General features: G+C 42.1%; 1 protein-coding gene across 1 annotated transcript in view; it reads right to left on the bottom strand.

Annotated features, from left to right (window-relative positions):
- Positions 1-25,085, bottom strand: part of FAM107B (family with sequence similarity 107 member B) — a 226,248-nt gene that overhangs the window by 107,748 nt on the left and 93,415 nt on the right. The window contains exon 2 of the mRNA XM_064592036.1: positions 21,606-21,666. Within this exon, the coding sequence (XP_064448106.1) occupies positions 21,606-21,666 (61 nt within the window). The remainder of the gene's footprint in view (positions 1-21,605; positions 21,667-25,085) is intronic.

Here is a 25,085-nt window from a genome sequence, read left to right as displayed (position 1 = left end):
AACAGTTTAGTGAGATTCAAATTCCAGGTTGACAGTTGCTTTCTCTTATTCTCTTAGCACTCTGTTCTGCATTTTTACTAGAATATGCCTAGGCGTGGGCTTACTTTTAGTTACCTTGCTTAGGACTTCTTTTGACTCCTGCATCTAAGGATCCATGTCTTTAATTGATTCTGGAAGATTCTCAGCCTTATCTAATGCCCCCATGCTCCACTGCCCAGTACGGAAAGACTATGAGATGTATCTTCTATCTTCTCAGGCTCTCTCGTTTGCTCTTAACCCCTCTTTCACGTCCCTCCATCTCTCGGTGCTCTATCCTGTCTGGGTAATTTCGTCAGATTTATCTTACTATTCAGTAATTCCTTAATAATAAAATCTGCTTTGTTAACTCATCTGTTGCAACAGTATGTTTCATTTCTAGGATTCTATTTGGTTCCTTTTTTTTTTTTTTTAAAGATTTCATTTATTTGACAGAGAGAGACACAGAGAGAGAGGGAACACAAGCAGGGGGAGTGGGAGAGGGAGAAGCAGGCTTCCCGCCCAGCAGGGAGCCCGATGCGGGGCTCGATCCCAGGACTCTGGGATCATGACCCGAGCCAAAGGCAGACGCTTAACGACTGAGCCACCCAGGCGCCCCTCTATTTGGTTCTTTAATAAATGTACCTATTCCTTTTTTCCCTTGTCTAATTCTTACATTTTTATTCCTTTGTTTATGCTCTTAATCGTTTTTAACATTCTTCTTTTTTTTTTTTTTAAGATTTTATTTATTTATTTGAGACAGAGAGAATGAGAGACAGAGCATGAGAGGGAGGAGGGCCAGAGGGAGAAGCAGACTCCCCGCCGAGCAGGGAGCCCGATGTGGGACTCGATCCCGGGACTCCAGGATCATGACCTGAGCCGAAGGCAGTCGCTTAACCAACTGAGCCACCCAGGCGCCCAACATTCTTCTTTTTTAGTCTTTTCCATATTGTATTAGTTTTCTAGGGCTGCCATAATAAAATGCCGCAGACTGGGTGGTATAAACAACAGAAATTCATTTTCTCACGGTTCTGGAGGCCAGAAGGCTGAGATCGAGGTGCTGACAGGATGGGTTTCCTCTGAAGCCTGTCTCCTCGGCTTGTAGATGGCTGTCTTCTCCCTCCGTCTTCACGTGGTCTTTCCTCTCTGTGTGTCTGTGTCTTAATTTTGTCTTCTTATAAGGACTCATTCAGATTGGATTAGGACCCATGCTAGGGGCCTCATTTTGAACTAATCACCCCTATAATGGCCCTATGCTCAAATACAGTCACATTCTGCAATACTGGGGGTTAGAGCTTCGACCTATGGATTTGGGAGCTGGGGAACACAATTAAGCCTGCAACATATATCATTCTCCTTTAGGTCTTGGAGACCTAATCCCGCAGCTTGAGACTACTACCTCTAACTCATAATGAATTAGCTTCTCATAAATTTTATGGCTTAAAATGGTGATCTTTGTCTTCAATGAAGCTTTATCTGTGAGTATCCTTCCAAAGAGGATTCACATTTATTTTTGCCAGGACCCTGGGTATTTATTGATCCAGGACCGTTTTATGTTCATTTTTCAACTTGGAGAGTCACCGGATGCCACAGTAAGCTTGCATCTCAAACCCATGCATCCTGTAGCCTGCAATCACGAATTCCCAGGGGGGAGATTTTTTTTTTCCCCATCAGTCTGTGTCAGAACAGACATTTTCCTTGGCATCTCCCTTTGAACAAGGGTGTGGTTTCTCAAAGTCCTGGCTTAATGAGGGGGTCTCATTTCCAACACTATGCCTCTCACGGGGTCAGGTCTTGCCCTGTGACAGTCCAGTTCTTGGGGTAGTCCCCCATGATCTGTGCTTCCTAGTGTTCACACCCTTGTGTGCTGTCTTCCCCTTGAGTATGGCAGGACCTGTGCCTGTTGCTGGCCAACAGAATACGGCAAGGTGATGGTGATAGAGCTGGTAGACATGAGCCGTAGGCAAGGGCGGTGATAAGTAGAAGCCTGGGGACACAACATCCTGGCCTTGTGGCTTGCAACAGCCTGGGGCTAACAGACTAAGAGCCAAGGTGCACAACGTGTGCTCCCCTCTTCCCCCTCTGCCCCAGGGTAACCCCTTGACTCATTATAATGCATTTGCCTTGTGGTTTTGATTCCCCCCACAATGGGGGAAGGCTGCCATGATGGTTCTGGTACAAACCTTGCAGGGTCAAAAACTCCCCCTCCCAACTTGTGGGAGAGTCCCCCAAATGATTGGAAGCAGCTGCCATTAGAGACCACCCCAGCCATGACCCAAGACCCCAGTAGCCTCAGGGCAGTTGCCACCTCTGGGCCTGCCTACTCTCTCATCTTGAGAGCTACTGTCCTTGATAAACTGCTTTGTGCTGGGTTGTTGTATGCAACTGATGAATCCCTAAATTCTACGTCTGAAACTAATAATATAGTATATAGTAATAAAAAAAGAAAAATTTTAAAAATTAAAAATAAATTAAAAAAATAAACTGCTTGTGCTTGCTACTTCCCTTCCGGCTATCTTTATTCCAGTTCAGATCCTCACATAAATCTTACACAAGGAATCCCAGAACCGAGACATCTGTTCACACACAGCAGACTCTCCCACCGGTAACAATGGTATACATACAAGATTAAATGTATGTGATTAGACATACATGATTACACGTGTAAGAGTCTAGTACCCGTCCTGCGGGAGCCTCACACTCTCTTCCTCTGAGGAAGCAAGCTGTCTATAATAGGGAGCCCACATGGCAAAATGAGGGTAGGCTCTGGCTGACAATCAGGAAAAACCTGAAGCCCTGCAGTCCTACAACCACAGGAATTTAATTCTGCCAAGTGTGGCTTGGCAGCGAAGACCCCAGGGGAGACCTCAGCCCAGCTGACACCTTTACCAGGCAAAGAGTGCAACCACTGAAGGCCCTGTGCAGAGGACCAGCTCAAATGCCTTTTTTTTTTTTTTTTTTAAGATTTATTTGTTTAGTTGAGAGACAGAGAGAATCTCAAGCAGACTCTGCACTGAGCAGGGAGCCCCACTTGGGACTCTTGATCCCACGACCCTCAGATCATGACCTGAGCTGAAACCAAGAGTCAAGCACTTAACTCACCGAGCCACTCAGGTGCCCTGACCAGCTCAGGCTCTTGACCCACAGACACTGTGAGGTAAGAAATGTGTGTTGTTTTTAGCCAAGTCTGTGTAATTTGTTACCCAGTGAGTGATAACTAACATCCCCTCCCCAGCTCATACAGGTGGCAAACCCTCCGCCCCCAGGGCAGCCACACCAATTTACAAGATGGCCATCTGATTTTCAATTGCTTGTTGCTTTGGGCTCCTAGGACTTTCTGCTACTTTCTCTAACAATTCACAAAAAAATCTTTGTTACTTTGGATGCAACATATTTAGGTTGTTTTTAAAATTGTGTTTGTTAGGACACCTGGGCGGCTCAGTCGTTAAGCCTTCGGCTCAGGTCATGATCCCAGGGTCCTGGGATCCAGCCCCACATTGGGCTCCCCGCTCAGCGGGAAGCCGGCTTCTCCCTCTCCCACTCCCCTGCTTGTGTTCCCTCTCTCGCTGTCTCTCTCTGTGTCAAATAAATAAATAAAATCTTTAAAATAAAATAAAATTGTGTTTGTTTTCAAGCAAGATGGCTTCAGGGTTATAGTCCTCCTTGTGGTTAGAAATGGAAGGATTCATTAGAGGTTTCCAGTCAAACTGCATGCATCATGTTCTTTTCTCTTTATATTCTTTCCACAGAAAATGCATCAACTTCCAAAGTTCAAATATGACCTGTCTGGGGAAGATGCTCAAACTTTTATCTCAAATGCTAACCTTTCCCTCAGAACCCCAATCTATATTTTCCTCTGCCTTTTAGAAATAGTTTTCTCTTAGAAGTCTTATCTTGACATTAAGGCAACTTACTTCCTTTCCCCCCGCCCCCAGTCTTTCAAGATGGATCATTTCTTAATCAGCTTCCAATATGCCCTTTCACTCACCCCTTTACCCAGTTGGTAGCCAAGAGCTCTTTATTTATCCTTACAACACTTCCCACATCCGCTTCTTCCTTTCATGGCTATCACCAGCCCCTTACTGGAGGTTCCCATGATCGCATGTCTAGACGCGGGCAGTATTTTCTCTCTGCTTTGCTTTACTTCTGTGTGTCTTTGCCTGGTAAAGTGCCTTCCAGAGAGTATGTGTTCAATACACTTTTTACAGAGGGCGATTCAAAGTCACTTTGAGCAAAGACATAAAAAAACAGTGGTTCAATGGAAGATTTTTTGAAGCTGTTCTCATATTCCTTATTTGGAAATTACCTAATGCTGCCAATAACAAGGAGAGATCAAGTATAAGGAAGAAGAATATTAGCTCCTCTTCTCTGCCTTCTTATTCTCTCTCCCTCTGTCTACCTGATCCTATTATTGCAATAAGGCAGAGCTGTGAAGGGAGAGGCCAACATAGATTGGGAATCCATGATGATTCAACGATAGTAATAATGATAGCTAACATTTATTGCATGCTTGCTATATTCTCATTTAATTCTCTATTAAGTCCTTTACTGTGTACCTGGCATTGTGCATTCCTTGTATGACCTAGTGCTCTTCCCATACCTAGCTAATGAGATAGTCCTAGTTCTCCTATTTTACACCTTGGGAAATTTTCCAAAGTCAAACCACAAACCAGAGATCGAGCGAGGACCCATATCTGGTTCATCTGATTTGGGAGCTCATGACCTGTCCCACTTCTGCCTGCCACCGTGAAGGCGTGAGCACCATATACATTAGCAGACATAAATACTGTAAACATGGCTGATGTTTTCCTCTATGCTAGACGCCAGAAAATGTGAGGGTCTCATCTTGGTTTTGCTTCAAGTTTGCCAAGTGACCTTAAGCAAGTCATTTGCTTTCTCTGTGACTCAGTTTCTTTACCTGTACAGTGAAAATTTTATCTGTCCCACTCTGTCAAGGTATTTTAATGACAGATCCAATAAAATATTGTGAAAGAATTATGAAGAATGTTGTACATATTGTCCAGTCTGCTGACCTTTGGACAGGCATTGGTATGATTGTGTTTACTACAATATACAAACCAAAATACAAAAACCTTTCTTTTTCTTTGACAGACAGGAGAGGTGTTTCTTATATACTTCTTCTCTCCCATCATTTTCATGACCAGCTATGCAAAGCTGGCATTAAATTACCCCTTATTTATAAGAAGGAATAAATGTAGAGCATCTGGTCTAGTAGGTGCTCAATAAATATTAATTTCCTTACTTTGCCTGAATGAGCATAGAAGGCAAAGTTTGTGCAATGATTAATTATGTGTCAACTTGACTGGACCACAAGGTACCCAGATATTTGGCCAAGTGCTATTCTGGGTGTTTCTGTGAGAGTGGGTGTTTTTTTTTTCAGTATTTTATTTTACTTAAAATTCCATTATAGTTAACCTACAGTGTTATATTAGTTTCAGGAGTACAGTATAGTGATTCAACAATCTGTGAGGGTGTTTTTAGGTGAGATTAACATTTAAATCAGTACACAGAGCAAGGCAGGTTGCCCTATTGAATGTGGGTGGGCCTCGTCTAATCAGTTGAAGGTCTGAAGAGCCCAAAAAGTCTGACCCTTCCCTAAACAAGAGAGAATTTTTTTCCTACTTTTGGACTCAGATAGAAACGTCAACTCTTTCTGGGTCTCCTGCTGCTGGCCTTTGGACTGGCACTAAGCCATTGGCTCTTCTGGCTTCTGGTGTGCTCTCTTATCCTGCAGATCTTCTGATCTTGGGTCTTGCTCACCTACCAAACCACATGAGCCAACTCCTTCTACTAAATTTGTCTCTTCCCTCTCTTTCTGTGTCTCTCTAGATACAGATACAGACATAGATATATCCTATTGGTACTGTTTCTCAGAGAACTGTAGCTAACGCAGCCTGGTACACGCTCACTAAATGCCACGGGAAGACTCTGTTTGCAACATCCTAAAACTAATAATCAGCCATGATCTTCCCGTAAGCAATTAGGTTCAAAATTGAAAATCCTGACTGTGGTGGGAGGGGGAGCTATGCCCTAGGAGTCACTTAGCTATATCAGAGCTCTAGCCTCAGGATTCAGGACATGTCCTTGGGGAACCCACTTCTTGTCACGGCTGGCACCTCACCGTCCTTTCCGTCCTAGGGTGCAAATCACTTATTTGGCTACAAAAGACTCTTTTATTGCCTGTCTCACCTTCCCTACTTCATAAATCTTAAATCGGTGTCAACGTCACAGAAGGCAGTGGCTTGATTCAGTAAGTCTAAAATGGTCCCCAAAGGCCTGTCACCTGGATATATTAGGAATGGCTTTTAGATTTCCGCCCTCCTTTAGTCTAAGCCAGCCTGAGAAAGAACACACCACGGCTGTCTGACTTGGGGGCTTTCTTCCCCTCCCCCGCATCTCCAGTGATTTATAACTCATTTTTTCTGGTTAACCGTGACCATGGTCATGACCACGCATACTATCCTGGATGGACTCCTCAGCTTGTCGGGGGGATATGGCTATTAATGAGAGAGCCTGGATCCCAGAGGGTTTGGCTACCGAGATGCATTTTTTGTCCTTTCTCAATTACTAGTGGAAAATAATGCCTGGGAGGAAAAGAAGATAAACAGTGCAATTCAAATTTCCCCTAAGCTAGGGTTTATTTTTTATTTTTCCCAGATCTCAGATAAATTCTCTTCCTGGTTTCTGTTTTATGTCACTTTGGCTGACATATGTCAAGCTCTTAACATTGATTAAAAATAGACCATTTGGATGGAAACAGACTATCACAACATGAGGGGATTTTGCTGTTTCATTTTGTTTTAATAAGTGTAAGGGTAATAAAAAGACCTAAATGAATAGTCCTGGAGACCAAATGCTCTGTTTATCTACAGAACAGATGTACCTTCTCATCTCCCCTTCCTTACACTCTACCTGATTACTCAGAAAGGTGGCTTCACCCTACCTCCACCACTGCCCCCCATAGAAAGCCGATTCAAGAGAATGTCTAGAATTGCACGGATTATCTTTGTTTAGGCTACGATCTTGCTTGATGGTTGCATGGGTACACATCTTAATTCCTCTGTTAGATTGAGACCTCGCTAAGGTTACAGACAACGTCCTTCATGTCTTTCCCACAAGACACAGCATGGTCTCTTGACACACATAGGAGACGATTGGTTATAAATGTTTGTTGATTAAACAAATGAGCAAATGAAAATATTTTAGTAGGTGTAAATGACAAGCCTTTTAGGAGCTGGTAGGCTCAATTATAAATGGGCGCATGCTGTCCTTCATCACCAGCAGTCTTGGCCAGACATTCAATGCTGCCAATTGATACCACCCAACTGGTAGGTAAGGCCATATAACCACCCCCTATAAGATCACTGTTCTTATCCAGATTGCTGTTTGAAGAGGAAACAAGGCATTCCCACCGTAATTCTGACTCTACGGTGGTATGGTCTGTGCGGATTTACTTTCTCAAATATGGCCCTGGGGCTGGGAAAAAAGAACAGGATCAGTGCCCCCAGTAAGGATATCTGTTTCTAGAACCTAATATTTTGCTAGACTGAGGCAATGTCGTAAGAAGATACTTTATTATTGCCCCAATCATCTTGCATACTCAACTACAACACTGAGATGCTGACATATATAAGGAAAGAAGAATTTGTTTGGCTTCTGTGGAAAAACAAAGAATGGGGTGAGAATAAGTTCTTTAGCAAGAAAAAGTCCGCTAAACTTTTTCCTAGGAGATTTAGCACATTTGAAAAAAATGGACAAAAAGTAGTATTTCCCCCCACCTCCGAACTCAGTTAACATTTTCTTCAGGAACCTCAATATTTTCCATTTCTGGTCAAGATCTGAACATCAAAAAAAAAAAAAAAAAAAAGGAAGTATGATCTGAAGTAAGTATGGTCTGACCAGGAGCAAAAGAGGCCCCCGACCTCATGAGGAAGCTTGACCAAAGAGGAACAGAGCCCTTGACTTAGAAACCTGGACTGCTGGAGTTTAAGTGACTGGCCCTAATTCAGAGCAGGTGCAATCACTCTAGCCGTTTGCTGACAGGCAACATGGAGGAGAAAAAACAAAAAGCAGGGAGAAGCGCTGAGTGCTCGGAGGCTTTCAGAGGCTCCCGTTGCTAGGGAACCACTTCCTCTGTGCTCATACGCAGCTAACTCAAGCTATTCAGATATCACCAGAATAATCTTTCTTAGGCTTAGGAAGAAAGGAAACAGCTCTCAGAGCTCAGACGTCATGGTAACACCAGGCAAGGCCTGGCTTCTCCAGCAGACACTGAAGAGCCAAGGATGCCGGGAGAGGACAAGAAGTGAATGGACATCTTGTTTTTATTCAGACAGTCAGGGGGCTGACCCCCCTTCTCTCCTCTGTCCCTGCCCAGGTGTGTCAGTGGCAAACAGCGACAACACGCACACACAGCAACTTCATTATCCGTTCCTTGAGAGCAGGGACAAGGTTTTATTCATCTTCAGATGCGGACATCATGCAACACAGGGCATGAGGCTCAGTTCTCTGTGTGAGTTGAATTCAACTCCTCTTTTCACAAAGATTTACTGAGGACGTGGTAGTGCTCTGAGGCAGACAAAAATGAACACATACATTCCTCCCCTCAAGAAGCTTCCTGGTCTTGTAAGAGAAACACGAGTGAGGCTGAGGGTTGGCTACAAATGTTAGCAACACACATAACAGCAGTGTAAATAAGATAGAAAGTTTTGGGGGTTTTTTGTTCTTACACATAAAAGGAGCCTCAGGGAGGCAGTCCAGAGTTGGTATGGAGCCCCATGGTCACCAGAGACCCGAGTTTCTGTATTTTGCCCCCACTATCCTTAGATAATGGTTTCATCCTCAAAGTCACCTGTGATCCAAGATGGCCACCATGGTATCCTGCCAATGTTCCAGACGGGAAGGAGGGGAAGAGTGTGCTCTCTTGAGGGAGATTTCCAGAAGCCCCACAGTAGTAGACACAGCATTTGACGTCTTTCTATGAAAAAATGTAAAGCCCTCCCCTCCTCAGGTTGTTGTTTGAGGGGTGTGAAATCAGTCTTATTTGTATATAGTTAATTTTTTTCATTATGAAAATTACAGCATCTTATTACAGCAATTTTGGGAAATGGATTATTTTCTTAATAACCAACCCTTGACTGCCTGCCTGCCTTATGCTATTCCAGGAGATCCGTTCCTGGGATCTCCTCCCAACAAGCGGTGCTAGAATCCTTATCCCAGGATCTACCTCTGAGGAAACCAAATTAAGGAATCCCCTGACAACTTAGCTTATATACCTTTGGCCAGCCTGATCTGTAAGGGAGGCTGGGAAATGTAGTTTTATAGCTGGGCCTAAACTGTACCCAACAAAATCAGGATCCTGTGGCTAAAGAAGAGAAATATTGGATAAACAATTGGCAGAGATAAGACATGTCCACACATAATTGTAAATTATAGGCCATAAGAGAGGTATTGGAGAGATTACTTCTCCAATATGTACTCTATGACTTTATCAAGAGTACAGAATTTGACTTGGACCTTCAAGCCTACATACAATTTTAGTAGATGAATAGGTACTCTGACAGTGGTGTGTAGGATGGATAAGAGCAGGTAAGGTCTAGATGCAGAAAGACCAGTTAGGAAACTATGAAAATAGTTTGGGCATGTGGGGAATATTGACCTAAACTGGAGTGTGACAGCAAGACAGGAAAAGTTGGAATAGATTCAAGAAATACTGCAAAGAAACTCAATATAGAGGTTAAGTGGAAAGTAGCAATGCAACATGACCTTGAAGCTGAAGGCCAAGATGGAGGGTGACACCATAAACAGAAATCATACAGGTGGAAAAAAGAGCCAAGTTTGGAGGGCGTTTGTTTTTGTCTTTGATTCTACCAGATTTCAACATAATATCCTAATAGAGTGAAGCAGATTAAAAACAAAAGATACTAAATTTCACCAAATCTTGGGGGAAGAAAAGTAAAGACTCATTTCTTTACTTCATCTCAATCATCTCAATGACTTTATATGCCCAGGGCAAATTCCAGGAACTTGCCCCACCCCCGCGCGCCCTGCTTACAGGAAACCAGGAGGTTTAGCCTTTCTAAGGGGCACCAGATCTTAGATTCCTGCTGATAAATGTGCTCAAATCAGAGGCAAATAGATTCTACCCTCTCCATATGGTACTGCTCAGAAATTCTCAGCTCTGTCCAGAAGACATACCAGTATTTGCAGGGTTGCTGGAATGGTTAAGAGTATAGGGCATTGGAACTCAACTGGGCCTATGTTGGGATGAATTAACTTTTTAAGGTTGAGTTTCCTTATTTGCAAAGTGGGGATGATATAAACCCCATAGAGCTGTTAAGAGGATTAACTAAGAAATTCACAGAAAGCACTTAGCGTAGCGCCTAATGCATTGCAAGGACGTACTAAATGTTAGCTAGTGTTACTGTTAGAGTATCTGGCAAGCATGCTCACCAGACGTTTGTGTTCAGTTGTTAGAAAAGAACAATTCAGATAATGTGATCCTGAACGTGCTCAAATCAAAAATGGCAGCTGGACCAGATGAACTCAGGATCCAATCAATGGGGGGTAAGTGGTAAGGAGCAGAGAAAGTTGTCACCTGAAGGAAATAAAACAACGATCCATTTTTCTTTAAGTCTTTTCAAATGGCTGGAGAGAACTACATACTATAAACCCACTTAGAGCAGGACAGGCATGAAAAGAATGTGGGCACAGAAAAAAATGTTCAAGCCTGAACTTCTGGAAACATGGGTATTAGGGTTGAGGGCATAAAACCAACAAGGCGAGACTTGCGGCCCTCTCTCAGCACCCAGCAGAGAGGGTAGGCTCCACACATTCTTTTGAAAACACGGACAAGTTAACCATGTAGCCAAATGAACTGATCTAATGCCACAGTCAGATGCCAGACTAGCATGGGGCTTCTGCCAAATGCACCCTGACTTTTCTGAGTCCTTGATCTGGTTCTGCTTCTACGGCTTAGAAAAAGCCAAGGGCAGTCTGTCCCTTTTGTCTGTTTCTCCTTGGATAGGAAAGCTGAAATTTTCCATGATTACTATACACACTGGAGTCATGCTTGATCAAAATCCATCTAAAAGGTGCCAGGCACACAGCCAGATGGGCAAATGCTCACAAAGGAAATTTTACATCAGTCTTGCTGAGCAAGAGCAGAAACAGAAGTCTGTCCTGCGGCCCCCTCAGTGAGAACACAGTGACCCCTTCGTTCCCGTGAAAGGGAAAGGCTTCGGGAAGCAGTTGTGGTCCCATGGATGCTCCAAGTCCAGAGAACGAGGTAGATCACTGACCGAGGTCAGTGCTCAGCAGCTTGATGTAAGCGAATGTCTCCTCCCGTTTCCACGGCAATGGCCCCCCACGCATCTCACCTGCTCCTCAGACACAGGCAGGATGGGGAGGTAACTAACCTCTCAGGGATGTGACGCCAAGTGACTTTTATTTATTTATTTGTTTATTTATTTGTTTATTTATTTATTTGTTTATTTATTTATTTATTTATTTATTTATTTATTTATTTATTTATATCCCTTAGGAATGCAGCCCTGGTTTGCCAGTTTTTACAATTCCTCAAGAGAAATCATAGATTGTTACAGGAAGTTTTCCAGAATTTAAACATTGGCAGCCAATTTTGTAAAATTTTGAAGACTGCAGGCCAAACCAAATGCGTCCGAGTTTGCCCTGTTGGTAACATCAGTCCTAAGATGTTAAAAATCACTTTTCAAGTTTTCAGAATTAGCCACTATTTTTGAATATCTGGGTGGAACACAGACCACATACCAATCCTCAGCCATAATGCGTTAGAGAAAATTCATTAACACTTTACTATTGTATTTTTTTTTTTGGTCTCTTTTTCTCATCCTCTCTCTGTGATGAAGGATAAGGAATCCAGAGGTGTTCTTTTCTAAGCTGTTTTTAAAAACGGGCTCAATATAGGGTAAATGGCTATTCAAGTTCGCCCAGATCTAATCAGTAACTAAGCTGAACATTAGGGCTCATGTTTGGGGCTCAAACATAAATGATTGTGTGACTCAAATCCACTCCTCAATTCATATGAAGCAAGTTCAAAATGAGTCACAGTATGGCGGTCTCTAAGCAAATATGCTCTGTGATAGCCAACATCAAGATGGAAGTCTCCGTTCCTTCTTCATAGTCATTTAACATCCCCCAATGAACGGGTAAGGACAGAATGCTGCATTCAGAATAGGTTGGAGTATTTTTGAGAAGCTTAGGAATGCCACCATTTTGACCAGTTAATAAGGTAGTGATCAGAGCAGCTACTTTGCATTTACATTTTTAAAAATTTTTTTCAAAGGGTTTTTTGTGTTTTTTTTTGAGATTCCCAATCAGGCTCATTGAGTCTTTTGAACTTTGAATGCAGTGATGGTGCCAAAGGACCGTCTCTGATTAAGGGTTCTCCCAGAAGCGGTTTATATGGGAGGTGAGGGCAACAGCAGGGGGTCAGTGGGGTGATAAGCCAGCTACCTCAGTGGCTTAACCCTCGGGGGCAACTCTGAGCACCAGCACAGAACATGTGCCCCACAGCTGGCCTCCCCAAGGGGCCAGCGAGCGGAGGTATTTATTCACCAGGTCCCAGCAGTGCTTGCTTGAGGGCTAATCCCAAGAGGGGTCAGAGCAGGTTCTGGAGAGAAAGCCTGATTCAGACACCTGCAGGTGTAGGAAGTGGGGGCCAGTGTCCATGGAAGCGGAAGCAGGGGCGCATGGTGGCCGTCACACCCTCCAGCTCATCGGTCCTGCCTCCCCTAATCTGGACAATGACATTTTCTCAATGAAGTCTGTACGAAAACAACTTGAGGACAAGTCCTGGACTGTCTTTTCAACCATATGGCTTGAGCTGTGCTCCTCCTGGACACAAATTCTAGAACAGTGGCTGACCCACCAGGAATCACCTAAGTGGGTAGTAGGGCATGACTGCCACGAAGCCAAGTTGAACTGAGGTGTGGGCATGAGGGGAATAAAGATGCTCACTTCAGGGGACCCCTAGGACCCAAAAGCCACTTCATTTAAATGTTTGCAGGGAAACACGGGTACATAACAACAAGAGCAACAACACCACCAACCTTTGAGATTCAGAAACTTCCCATTTTCGCTTCCACCTCAGGGCTTTTGAGACAGTGACCAGCTGGAACCTCTACATGATGATTTCCCCTGTCCGTGTCCCGAGAACGGGAGGAAGGGTACCCTCCAGGGAGAGAGTGGGCTGGGCGTCCAAATGCACAGCATGCAGCGCAAGCTCGAGCTTTCTACTCACGTGCGGGGACAGGAAGTGAGAAGTGGAAGTGGGGAGAGAGATTCCTCCGGCATGGAAACACTCAAAGACCATCGGTTTAGGGTTTCACTTATTTAACCTAAGTGCTGCTTCATTATTGCCGCTTGTGTATATTAGTGTTGCCTTCACGATTCTTTCTGTTCTAAGGGATTCTTACAGAGGCTGGAGGACAAATTTTAAACAAACAAGGAAATAATGGAAGAAAATAAAATAGCATAGAAACATCTTGCGGGGGCGCCTGGGTGGCTCAGTTGGTTGAGCGACTGCCTTCGGCTCAGGTCATGATCCTGGAGACCCGGGATCGAGTCCCGCATCGGGCTCCCTGCTCGGCGGGGAGCCTGCTTCTCCCTCTGGCCCTCCCCACTCTCATGTACTCTCTCTCTCTCTCATTCTCGCTCTCTCAAATAAATAAATAAATCTTAAAAAAAAAAAAAAGAAACATCTTGCGGGACACACACACACACACACACACACAGTATACAATTCTGCTCCAAGTATTGCCACACTGGAAGTTTCATTCCTAGTAACTGATTCATTTTATGACCTGGATAAACTTCTGGGAAGCCCTGTGCGTCCAGGGGTGCTAAGGGGACTTAGGATCGGATGAAGAGTAGTACTCGATAGGGCTACCAAGGTGTCTCATGTAGCACCCGGGCACAACGTCTAAACCAAACATTTGCTGTGCAGGTGCATTTCCGCTCCTCTTCAAGAAACAGGTGCCTGGTCAGTCAACAGCACACCAGGTGTACCTTGAATACGGAGGACTAAATCAAACTCTCGTTTTTATTTATTTGTGTTTTCTCATTTATGAACAATAAGCGATCTATTGAATTTCCTGAATAAAAACAATCTGGAAACGATTAGCTCTCTGCCCACGGAGAGAGGAGAAAAAACAGATACTGCTCTCTGGGTGACCCTGAGGAGGATGGAGGCTGTGGTTTCAGAGATGTGGATGGTAATATCACTTAATAGATGTTGCCGAGGACAGAGCTGAGAACTTGGAAACCGGACTTCATTAGTCTGACACCTTTTCAGTGCAAGATAATATTGAGCTAGGAGCAGATTGGTACATCTTTAGCAGGCAGGCTAGGAAGTCTTCTTTCTTGCATGAAAGAACACCCTTGCTGCCTTGTCCTGCCAAAGACAAACATTACTCACACTCCCACCCCAAGCATCTCCTTGGATTCGAGGGCAAGGCCAACTGATTTAACAGTGAAGAAAATCTAGCTGTGCTCTCTGCCCAGCCCATGACTTTCTCCTACTTACACTCATAATGCAGGATCTATGAATAAATTCTAGAAACATCTTCCTCTTTATGAATACCTGTTAGAGCCTATGCATGACCTACCCCGTCCAGTGGTGTTTTAGTTCTTGGAATGGGGAATATATCATTTTCACAGGTGTATTCCTCTGGTAGACCTTCACTTCTTGGGAAGAATTTACATGATCCAATCAACAATTCTTTGAAGTAGAGACAAAATAGCGGGACTCCTTAGGACTAAAATAAAAGCATGGTAGCTAAGTTCCATACAGGAGTTTGGGGATCAAGACTTTACTGGAAGTCATCTGCAACCTCAGTAGCATCTTCTCTAATAAAAGCCACCCCCCCGAACCCACAGATAGTCCTACAGTCAAGGGAACAGGAAGAAGGTAAACTCAGGTAAAGGAAGTACATTTAGCTCCTTGAAGGCAAGACCCATGTCACCCTCATCTTTGACTTCCCCAGGGGTTAGTGTGGTTCTCTTCAAGTTTGTTAAAGTCCCAACTGAACACAGTTTTTATATCACAGTTGTACAGTAGATCAGACTTGGTCATTCATGCATGCATTTATACTTAAGTCAACCAACCATTTATTTCGAGCTCTCCCATATTCCAGACATTGGGCTGGGAGCTGGGGAAAAAACTGAATAGAAAAAGATACTCAGTGTTCAGATTTTGGTTGAGCTAACTGCTTTAGAGAGAGTTTAAAAGAGAAGAGCAAGCATTCCTTCTTTGTCCAACAAATATTTATCGAGCATCCCCTCTACACAGGGCTCTGTTCTAGGCATTTGTTATGGACACAGCGGCATATAAAATACCATTGCCTTCATGGAGCTTACAGAGCTTATGTTCTAGGGGGGAGACACACAAAGAGCAAGGAAAGGACATAGTGCATCAGAGTGGTAAGTGGTTTTCAGACAAACAAGATGGGGCAAGGAGGTAAGAGCTGAAGGACAGATTGCAGTTCTGCTCAGGGTGGTCACAGAAAGCCTTGCTGAGGGCAGAGACCTGACAGGAGGATGGGATGAAAGCCATGCAGACCAAGACATCCATCCCATATAGAAATTTAGGGATCGGGTCCTTGCTGGAAGACATCTACAGCCCCAAGCAACATTTTCTGTAATAAAAGGCCTCATAGGACTTCAGACGGTCTGTTCTAAGGTTAAGGAGATGGAAAGAAACTCGGGATAAAGGAAGTCCACCACCTTCTGTTTTCCAACTTCCCTAACTGAACAGTTTTCTATTCATTCTTTGGCCAGGGCCTCAGAAAAATCATTGAGGAAGATAAATCACTTTTTTTGCACAAAGCGAGGTATGACCGAAATACAGTTGGCTGGGGTAGAGACCTCATTTTGACTGTTCTACTATGACCTGAAAGTAAAAGCAAACATTTAGTTGTCTGAATTACCAGACAATAGGTCATTTTCTCACCTCTCAAGGCTCCCTGCTAGAAGTGTCGCTTCCCCGCAGGGGGCCAGCCTCACACACACACACACACACACACACACACACACACACACACAGCGACACGATGTTGCTTAAGAAGCTGCTCAATGGAACCCTGGTCTCACTTCCTCACAAAGGTTACAAAAATACATATATTTTGTCCTGATTGTTTTCATTTTCAGTTGAAGAATTTTAACCGTTGGGGGTTTACTTCACACATAAGAAACGTACAAACCACAGGAAATGAAAACTTGACTAAATGCAGATGACACAGACAGCCAACTCTGAAAGCGTGCTGGGCCCTACTCAGCCTTAGGTGACCTTTAGCGAAAAGAGAGTGTTCCACTGAAACATTCTGACTGTCATAAAATAGCATCGACTTACAAGATTCTCCCATTATGATCAGAGTGTGGCAATCATGGGGCCCCAACAGCAAAGGCTAAGTGCAAGCTAAAAGATAAAAATGATTCTGCAAAGTCTTCTTGAATTTTAAACGCATTTGAAAGTTGTTTCAGCGTTCAAAAATACTTGGCCTGTGTCTAAAGCAATGCACAGGCAAGAAAAATGACATGATTGAGCCAACATTTTAAAAACACATTTTACTTTCTTTTTGAAACATAGCCACCAGAAAGGGTGCAATTCATTAAAAAAAAAAAAAATTCTCTCAAGAAAGTGTAGCTGGCCCATCCATTCATCTGTCTCCCTGTCCGTAAGAGAATGAATGAATAAATGAAGTTATGATGTGCTAACCTCCCTCTCTTTCTCCCAAAATTGGTATTCCATAATTTCTATTCATTTGGCTAGAGATAAGATTAATTTGGGCAGAATCTGTAGTTTCTTTACATCAGCTTATAAACCTGAGTCTCTGCACTAAAAAGGTACTGCTCAGTTTCAACCTTGTTCAATACAGATGCCTAACAGGCTGTTATGAGTATGTGTGGTGCTTGGCTTGTTCCAAGAGCCCTTTAGTGGAACGGAAAGAGATTAGATGAAGCCTCAGCACAAAACTTCTCTAAAATGACAAATCAGGGCAACCACAAAAAGCTCTAGGAAAGGAACACATCCCATGGCAATGCAAAAAGGAAAGAAAACCCACAGAAAGAAAGACCTGGGAGCAGGTGGCCACATGAGCCATGCAGACCCAAATGTCTGCCAACTTTGATGTAGCAGCTGCTGAGAAATGAGGCATAAAACCAGGTGAGAACATGTAAACTCTTCCCCTGTCCTCGGCTACTTCCAATAACTGGCTCATCTTCAGAGGGTCATATCATCAGGCTTTCAATTATGCCTTCTTGCTGACATATAGATCCTTCTATTTGGAACTATGGCCTCCTTCTTGTCACTATTAGTAAAGTATCATTGTTCTTTTCCTCTATTTTTCAGACAACCTCATGGCCACCTCAAAGGAACTCTTATGTCTGGAAATCTTTCCTTCATAATACTTCCACTTGTATCACCATTTTTCATGGGTCCATTACCTCATTCTTCCTTTTTCCTGTGCAGTTATAAGCATAATGTTATAGGAGAAGGATGCAAGATGTCTCCAAAATGGCACCATTGGATAAAAGATCTAACCTTACTTGTAAACAGACATAACCCCTGTTTTTAAGGAACACACAGCCTGATGGAATCTTCATTGAGCCCCATGATTGCAGGGCCTTATTCGGGTCAAGAAAGTGGCTAACCACACGTTGTGACTACAGCCAGAAAGGCCCCCTCTTCTTTACCTGCTTGCTAATGTTGAAAAATCCCTTTAACAGCCGCTGAATTCTTGCATTCCATAGGTGGATTTGCAGCCTAAAATAACAATAGGCTGGAGAACGGGCATAACATAGTGATGTAAATTAATTATGTACCAAGATATACATGCCTGAGTGCATGTTCTTTTGATGGTAGCAAAGCTGGGGGCTGAAGGTAGTGAGGAGGGAACCCCACTGAGGAGGGGCAGCGCACAAAAAGGGCAGGCTGAGGCAAAGGTAAACTTTATCTGATGATGAACCTGCCTAGCACTGGTCATGCTGAAATGAAGCACCAGCTGACAGCAACTCATGGTGTACCATGGTGTATCACATCACAAAAGGGACTTATTATAAATGGGCTACCCTGTCCACTCAGCTAATATATCCATGAAGTCAAGGGGAAGTGCCACCTGATTCTGAATAAGTATTAGGGTTCCGTCTATTACAGGCAGGTCACTTACTAAAAAAGCCCTCAAATGTACAGACACTGAATTATTAGACAGCAAGGGACAGGCAATGATGGTGGTAAAATTTAAACACACTTCCAGTTAACCTGTCATAGCCCCTGGGTGGGCCCTGCAAGTAGAAATTATAGGCCTCAGGATAAAGTAACAGATGCCTAAGGATTCAGTCATCAGCCAAAAAAGGGGCCAGATATCACATAGGTATCACTTTAGATTCAATTCATGGTATTTGGTTTTCACTTTATAAATATCCTGGCTAATGTGTCTTTATTCACAAAAGGATTTCATATCTATCCTTCAAGAGCCAGCTCATATGCCACAAACCCTTGGATAACTTCCTGGATCCCCCAAATTGAGTTTCTCTTATCTCTTTGGTTCCTCATCCTACCACTCCTGCCTGTGTTTTAGCATGTACTGTATCCTACCTGTTGTCTTAGTTTTCTGTGTCCATGTTTTAGAGACATTATTTAACTATAAGCTCTAAAGGCAAGACTTCCACAGAACCCTCTAAAACTTATATATCTCTAAAACTTATATTTTACTTATCTTAGGCTATAATTTCTCTATAATTTACATTTTCCTTTTATTTGTTTAATGGCTGTGTTTCTCATTTTCCCATAAGTTCCATGATACATAGAGTCAGGTCTGTCCTAGTTACCACTCTAAATATAGCATAACTCCTAGCACAATGTCTAGCACATAGTAGGTATTCAATAAACATTTCTTAGTTAATGTATTATATATTCATACTTTTCAAATAACCTGGCAGACACAACTTAATACATAACAGGATTTCAAAGAATGGTTAATAAACACAGTAAATCTGAACTAAATGGACTAAAACTAGACACACAATTATACTAATGCCACAGTGTAGAGACACATGTTTGGAGTAAATCCTGAATAGAAAAGAGGGACTTTGCAGCAAGTCCCAAAGTTAGTGAATCCAAGTGAACCCAACTCACTTTTTAGAAATAGTGAGAAATTTTTGCATTTTCTGTTTGAAATTTCTACTTAGAGAGTAGGGTTATTAGGTGTTTTTGAAAAAAAATAGGGAAATAAGCCATTTATTCATAATCCAAAATCTAAAGCCATACAATTAAATCACAAAGAAATTGGGATTATAGATTTCTAACTAAACAGTGCCCCCTCTTTCTGCGGAATTATGTTCATTTGGATCTCTGACTCCAAATGTATTGTGGAGGGAAATCTTTACCACTACACTACATTTCTAGTCACACACTCCTAGGGCTTAAAGATCTAGGATGCTAGAAGAGTGTTTGAGAATTGGATCCTTGATTTCTCACTCAGAGATGTCATAGTAGGACCTGTTGGAGTCAACTCATGTCTTAGAAAAGCCTTGGTGAGTAGCAGTGTCTTCACAACATGTGGGATAATCAAGGCTTTGGATGTCTTCAAAATCTTGTGGACACTCTGCCAAAAGAGCAAATGATACTATTTACAACAGCAACTGGGAAACTCAAAATCTCTTGGCCAAATTTGCATTGACCCAGCAATGGCCCTTAGTCCAGCCTTCTCTAGCTGAGGAACTGAAAATCAAGAGTAAGTGTGAAAAAGTGGCACTCCGAACAATTTTCAGGGGTATAATATGCAAGCTCCAAATCTGCCCTCCTATTTCAAACTTTCAAACTCCAAAACTCCTAGGGTGCCTAGGTGGCTCATTCAGTTGAGCGTCCGACTCTTGGTTTCAGCTCAGGTCATGATCTCAAGGTTGTGAGATGGAGCCCTGAATCGGGCTCCATGCTCAGTCTGCTAGTCCCTCTTCCTCTGCGTTCTCTCTTTCTCCCTCTCTCTCTCTTTCTCACTCTCTCTTTCTCTCAAATAAATAAGTAAAATCTTAAAAAACAAACAAACAAAAAAACAACTCCAAATCTCCTTCTGGGCAACATCAACTCAAGGAAACTTCTTAGATTCTACTTCCTCAATGCTCTCAGTGGTATTTAGGTTGTGTCAATCTTTTCACATTATTTCTCATGTTCCAAACACATCTACACTTTAGACATTTATTTTCTTGAAGGCAAGGGTCATGTCTTATTCTCTTTTATAGGCCAGAAATCTAAAATAGTCATAGAGTTGGCCACATCAAGAGATGAAAGAAAGAGATCAGAGAAAGAAAATGCCTTGCATATAGTGGACACAAAGGACTCAGTAAGAATTTACTGAATGACTACTAAGTGCCAGCCACTGTCCAAGGTGCTAAGATACCATTAAACAAGATAGGCAAGGTTTCTGCTCTCTAGGGGACAATGAGTAACCAAACCAATCCATGAAAGGATAATTTTAGATTTTAATAATAGTTGTGAAACAAATAAAATGGGCAATGAGATGAAGAGTGATTTGACAGAATGACAAATTAGTCTGTGAGACTAGACATTTCAGCTGATACCCGATTGATGAGAACGAGCCAAGTCATGCGAGGATCTACAAGGGGAGAGTGTCCTACGGAGAGGCACCAAAGTAAAGCAATGTTTGTTATTGTTGGGGGTAGACAATTGGGAGGGGTACATAGGGAGATGGTGGAGCTGTTTAATCGCTAATTCTTTCTCCATCTTTATCAGGGCAGGGTGCCACCTTTCCCCCCATTTGCATATTTTTTTCATTACCATCTCTGTTTTCTCAATTCTGCTCCCCAACTTCCATTAAATTCCAAGAACACGAGGCTCTGCCAGCAGCAAACACATATGGAGCCCTCTTCTAACCCCTTAATATCTAAAACACCCAACTAAAAGCCATTTGAATATAGAAGCAGAGAGTATCAAGATTTCGCTTTCATTATTATTAAGTCCATTCAACTAATGTTTGTTTTTATGGCCATTACATGTCATTATCATTACTGATCATAGTCAGAAACTAAGTTATAAATTCACTCATCACTGTTTCTTTCCATATTATCTCATAGGAAGTCCTATTATGGGGTAAATAGCTTTAGCAAAGCTGCATATTTCACTATACACTAACATAAAAAGAAACCCAGCAAATGCATCTAAAGAACATTTTCCAAGGTAATCATAAATATTTCAGTAAACATCTACACTACTTATTTTAGTCTTCCCGAATTTAAAATTTCTTCATCATTATCATCATTTACTTCATTGCAAGTATTTGTTCATCAAGAACCGTAATCAATAAAAGAAAGAAGAGAAGCAGCTAGTTTCTGCATCATAACCAGATTGCCTACATGCTGTGCCTGGAATCCATTATCAGTGACATTTCTAGTCGTGTTTCCAGTCATTTGGAACACACAGACTTTCCTGTGCAATATGCAAAGCTTTTGGATGCTGTAAGCCCTGCTGGCAGCAACAGCAACCCAGAAAAGGAGGTGTCACACTGAATGTACTCTACCTGATGCCATCTTCTGTCCCAACTCGAGGCATTTAGGTTTTTCCTGGGATTCCTCTTCTTCCTGAGTTCCAGTCCCACAAACCAGAAAAATAGGGAGAAAGTAAAAATATGCATTAATTTACGGCAACGCTTTCTGCAAACCTACCGAATTAATATGAGGGCAAGATCTGACAATATTAGACCAAGCCCTTATGAACTGAAGCTTTGGACAAGCTACAAATTCAACAGAAGATGTTGAGTAGAATAACTACAGCATGTTACAAACCCCACAGTGTCATTCACAGGAAACTGTCTATGGATGCTGTCCCTGAAGCAGTACAATCCAGGGGCCCTCTGTGACTAAAAGGTTGGGAGCATCAATTACTTAGACATAGCGGCAGTGGGTTTCTCCATGCGACAGAAATTCTGCCAGCGTGGTGTAACAGAGATAATTATGCTTTACTTTTCATGATTCAAAGAGCTGATTCACTGTATTTTTTAAATTCTATCACAATTCACAGTTATTTTGATCTCTGGCAAGTTGAGTGAACACATTCTTCTCTGAGTTCTGGTACGATATTCTTTAATGACAATTGTAACTCCTGTGGCATTGATAAAATAGAGCCCGCTAAGAGTGAGGGAAGTAAATTAAGAGGAATGTCTACACAGTGTCTTTCTAAATTTGTCTACAAGATGACTTTATGCTGATTCCTTCATTTATTTTCTTCCCTCGCTGAACAAATATTTGTTGAGTGCCTCGTAGGAGCCATTTCTGTGAGACCTTAATTTCTATGCAGGATCCCTTCAATTGATGCCTACTCAGCTTCCTTCCCATACTGGCACACTTTCTACCCAAACTTTGTTCCTCAAAAGAATTTAGCCCAATAGAAGATGTTTCGGACCACAATAAAGTATGTGGGTGCAGAGTTCCATAAATGGCAAATGAGGATACTCTGTAAGCAAAGTGGAACAAATGAACTCAAAAATGGATATACATTGTAGGAGCACTCCCCAATTTGTTCTAAGTTTGCACCTCCTAAGTAATGTCTCATCCACGTGAGAATTCACCAGACTCTTCAAGCTTGGTTAGTAAGATAAAGAAGTGCTTTATTCAATTCACAAAGAATAGTTTCTTTTAAATCGCCATCAGTATCAACTTATAAGGGAGTTGATTTCACCTGTGTTGAGAACAAATGTTTTTCCAGAGATCAAAAATCCTCTTCAAATGTTCATCAGGGACCAGTTCCAAAAATTAGTCCTACTTTTAAAACCCATTACAGCATCGGCATGGGCAATTTGGGTAAACAAGCCTTCAGTTCAATTATCTCAAATTTATATGTTGTAAGAAATTTTTAATGAAAATTTCTTCCAAAATTATATTTCTAAAAAGGATGTGAATTAATACAATACCAAAGGACATGTAAATGATAGAAAGCCCCATTATACAGAAACAAAATGCGGCAAATAATTTCTTGTTTCACAAGGCCCAATAGGACAGTATATAATGAAAACATAAGGAGTTATTTTATAATACAGCCACAGGGGAAGTCTCTCAAGATGCCCAAATAACCAAATAAAGTTGTTTCATAGATGAAAGGATTCTCCTTTGAGCCAATAAGACTGTTTACTTTTTATTGCTCTGAATTCCAGAATTGTGAAATAATGTAGCTCTTTAGCTTTCCTCCAGACATATTTATTATTTTATTTGAAATTGCCCCTCCCCCAATTTTCTCATTAAATAGTAAAAATTGCAAAGCCCTGGAAAGATCTGCAGATGGAAGGATATTTGGAATCCTCTGGGTTGGAAAGCGCTCAGCATAGAATAAACAAGCATCTGTCTTCCATAGTGTAAACTATGTTCTATTTAGAGAAAAAAGACCGAGCTCCTTAGATTCTTGTATTTCTTCTCTTCAGTGTAAATCTGTGATTTGCTGAGTTCGTTCTTACTGGTTTTTTCCCAGCAAAGCTAGAATAAAATGACAACAGTCCAACTGTAGTAGACATCTGTTGACTTTGCTGCCTGGCACTCACTCACTCTATCTAGTAAGTGTGTCCTGATTTCCTCTTTAAAGTCTTGCCTTCTGACACTTAACCAATTCTTGTTCCTATGAAACCATCCCAGAGCCCCATGCCCTCTCCCTCCCCACTGCCAGGGGTGGTCATGTGACCCAAATCAGGGCTAATGAGAGATTTTCTCTGGAAGTCTGGGAACTTGACTCCTATTCTTACCCGCTGAAACCTGAAACAGCTATGAGGGTTGGAGCTGCTGCCGTCCACACAAAGGAAGGCAGAGCCAAGAGATGGACTGATAGCGAGTCCCAGTGAAACCATTGGAGCCCCAAATCGAGGCATGCCTGAAGCAGGCTTAACCTTGGCCTTTTCAGCCCAAATCAACTATTATATTCATACGTTTTTAAAAAATATGTTGATTTTTAAAATAATCCATTTTAGGATGCCTGGGTGGCTTAGCTGGTTAAGTGGCAGACTCTTGATTTTGGCTCAGGTCGTGATCTCAGGGTAGTGAGATCGAGCCCAGCATTGGGCTCTGTGCTCAGTGTGGAGGTGCTTGAGAGTCTCTCTCTTCTTCTCCCTCTGCTCTCCCCCAGCAACGCCCCCCAAATAAATAAATAAATAAATAAATCTTTTAAAAAAGCACAACCCATTTCTATTATGTTTTCTGTCACTTCTAACAGAACCAGCTGATACACCTCAGCTCTGGGAAGCCAGAGTGGGGTGCCTTGATCATTGGCTTCATCGCTTGAGCAATAATAGTTAAAAAACAAAAACAATAAAAAATTAACTAATTAGTTAAAACATTAACAATATAACCTCACTGACATACTTCAAGTCAGTTTAAGTTGGCCTCATAGTTTTACAACACTAGCTGCTGGCATTTCACTCTAGGAAAGCGAGTTTAGAAACACAATGATAATTTGAGAGAAAAATAGAATTCTTGACCAAGAATTAAGGAGATCTGGTCCCATTTGTCTCCACCTGTTGCACCAAGTATATGACTGACTCTTGGCTTCAACTTCCTTCATTTGGAAAATGGATCCCAAATATAACCATTCCTTCCCAAGAAAGTTGAATTCTAATTTTAAATAACTGTTTCTGTGTCACCAAACATTTGAGGAGTCTTCAAGTTTTCTCTATTATGGGCTATACTACAAAGAACATCTTTCAATGTAAAGATTTTCATTATTTTAGATTATTTTGGATTAATGTTTCAAGGGTAGGATTCTGGATCAAAGGTCATGAATGTTGTTGAGCCTCTTGATACAGACTGTAAAACTCCCCCAAAAAATATTTCAACAAATTAATGTGTTAAAATGTGACCGCTTCGTTACAACCTCTCTAGCAATATCTACGTCCATATTTTGATGGATAGGAAGAGTCTCCTATTGGAGGTAATTTTAGAAACAGATAATCCAACACTCACCATATTCCAGGGCCAAGAGTCTCTTACTGCATTGCATTGCTACTAATAAATATATGTTTAAT

Source organism: Mirounga angustirostris, unplaced genomic scaffold, assembly GCF_029215605.1.
Source record: "Mirounga angustirostris isolate CCGP_5_RB_7025 unplaced genomic scaffold, mMirAng1.0.hap1 SCAF_5, whole genome shotgun sequence".
In the NCBI taxonomy this organism is placed as follows: Eukaryota; Metazoa; Chordata; class Mammalia; order Carnivora; family Phocidae; genus Mirounga; species Mirounga angustirostris.
The sequence above is the reverse complement of the archived record's forward strand: the minus strand, read 5'-3'. Positions and strand labels throughout refer to the sequence as shown.